Below are 507 nucleotides of genomic sequence, written 5' to 3'. Positions count from 1 at the left end.
TCTTTATTTAACAATTACTTTGATGAATTATGTAGATTATTTGTGTTATATATAAGGCAGGCAAAAAAGAAGTCCTTAGTTAAGAAACTTAATTATGCACAACTTCCTGTAATCTTATTGAATGTCAATACATTTATGTGTCACATCTGTTAGTTTTTATCCTTATGTGTGTCTTTAGTAATAGAGTGGACAGATATGTAATTGCAGTGGAAGATAGGAATTCAGAAGTAAGATTTTATTCAGATTGTCAGAGAATAGGATCAGTCAAACGGTTTAAAAGCTATAGCTAATCACACAAATCTTTCTTCTTTTTTTTCTCTTCCCCCCCCTCCCCCCCTTCTTGTTCCCCTCACCCTCACCTTGCAGCAAGAGGCCACCACAGCTCTCAGTCGTAAGTGTACAGGCAACCAACATCCCTCCTCGCGAAACGGTGACTTACACTAAGGGGGTGCAGACCTCATCATCGGGTGATGGCCACGGTTAGTTTGGGGTGATTTGGAATAGTTT

At 39.1% G+C, this 507-nt stretch overlaps 1 protein-coding gene across 42 annotated transcripts in view; it reads left to right on the top strand.

Annotated features, from left to right (window-relative positions):
• LOC119593093 (cytoplasmic dynein 1 intermediate chain-like) overlaps positions 1-507 on the top strand; it is a 47,628-nt gene that overhangs the window by 23,867 nt on the left and 23,254 nt on the right. For all 42 annotated transcript variants that reach the window (XM_037942026.1, XM_037942056.1, XM_037942053.1 and 39 more), the window contains one exon: positions 367-479. In XM_037942026.1, coding sequence (XP_037797954.1) covers positions 367-479 — 113 coding nt within the window. The remainder of the gene's footprint in view (positions 1-366; positions 480-507) is intronic.

This window comes from Penaeus monodon, chromosome 31 (genome assembly GCF_015228065.2).
Source record: "Penaeus monodon isolate SGIC_2016 chromosome 31, NSTDA_Pmon_1, whole genome shotgun sequence".
Taxonomy (NCBI): domain Eukaryota; kingdom Metazoa; phylum Arthropoda; class Malacostraca; order Decapoda; family Penaeidae; genus Penaeus; species Penaeus monodon.
Note: the sequence above shows the minus strand (reverse complement) of the source record. Positions and strands in the feature narration are given on the sequence as shown.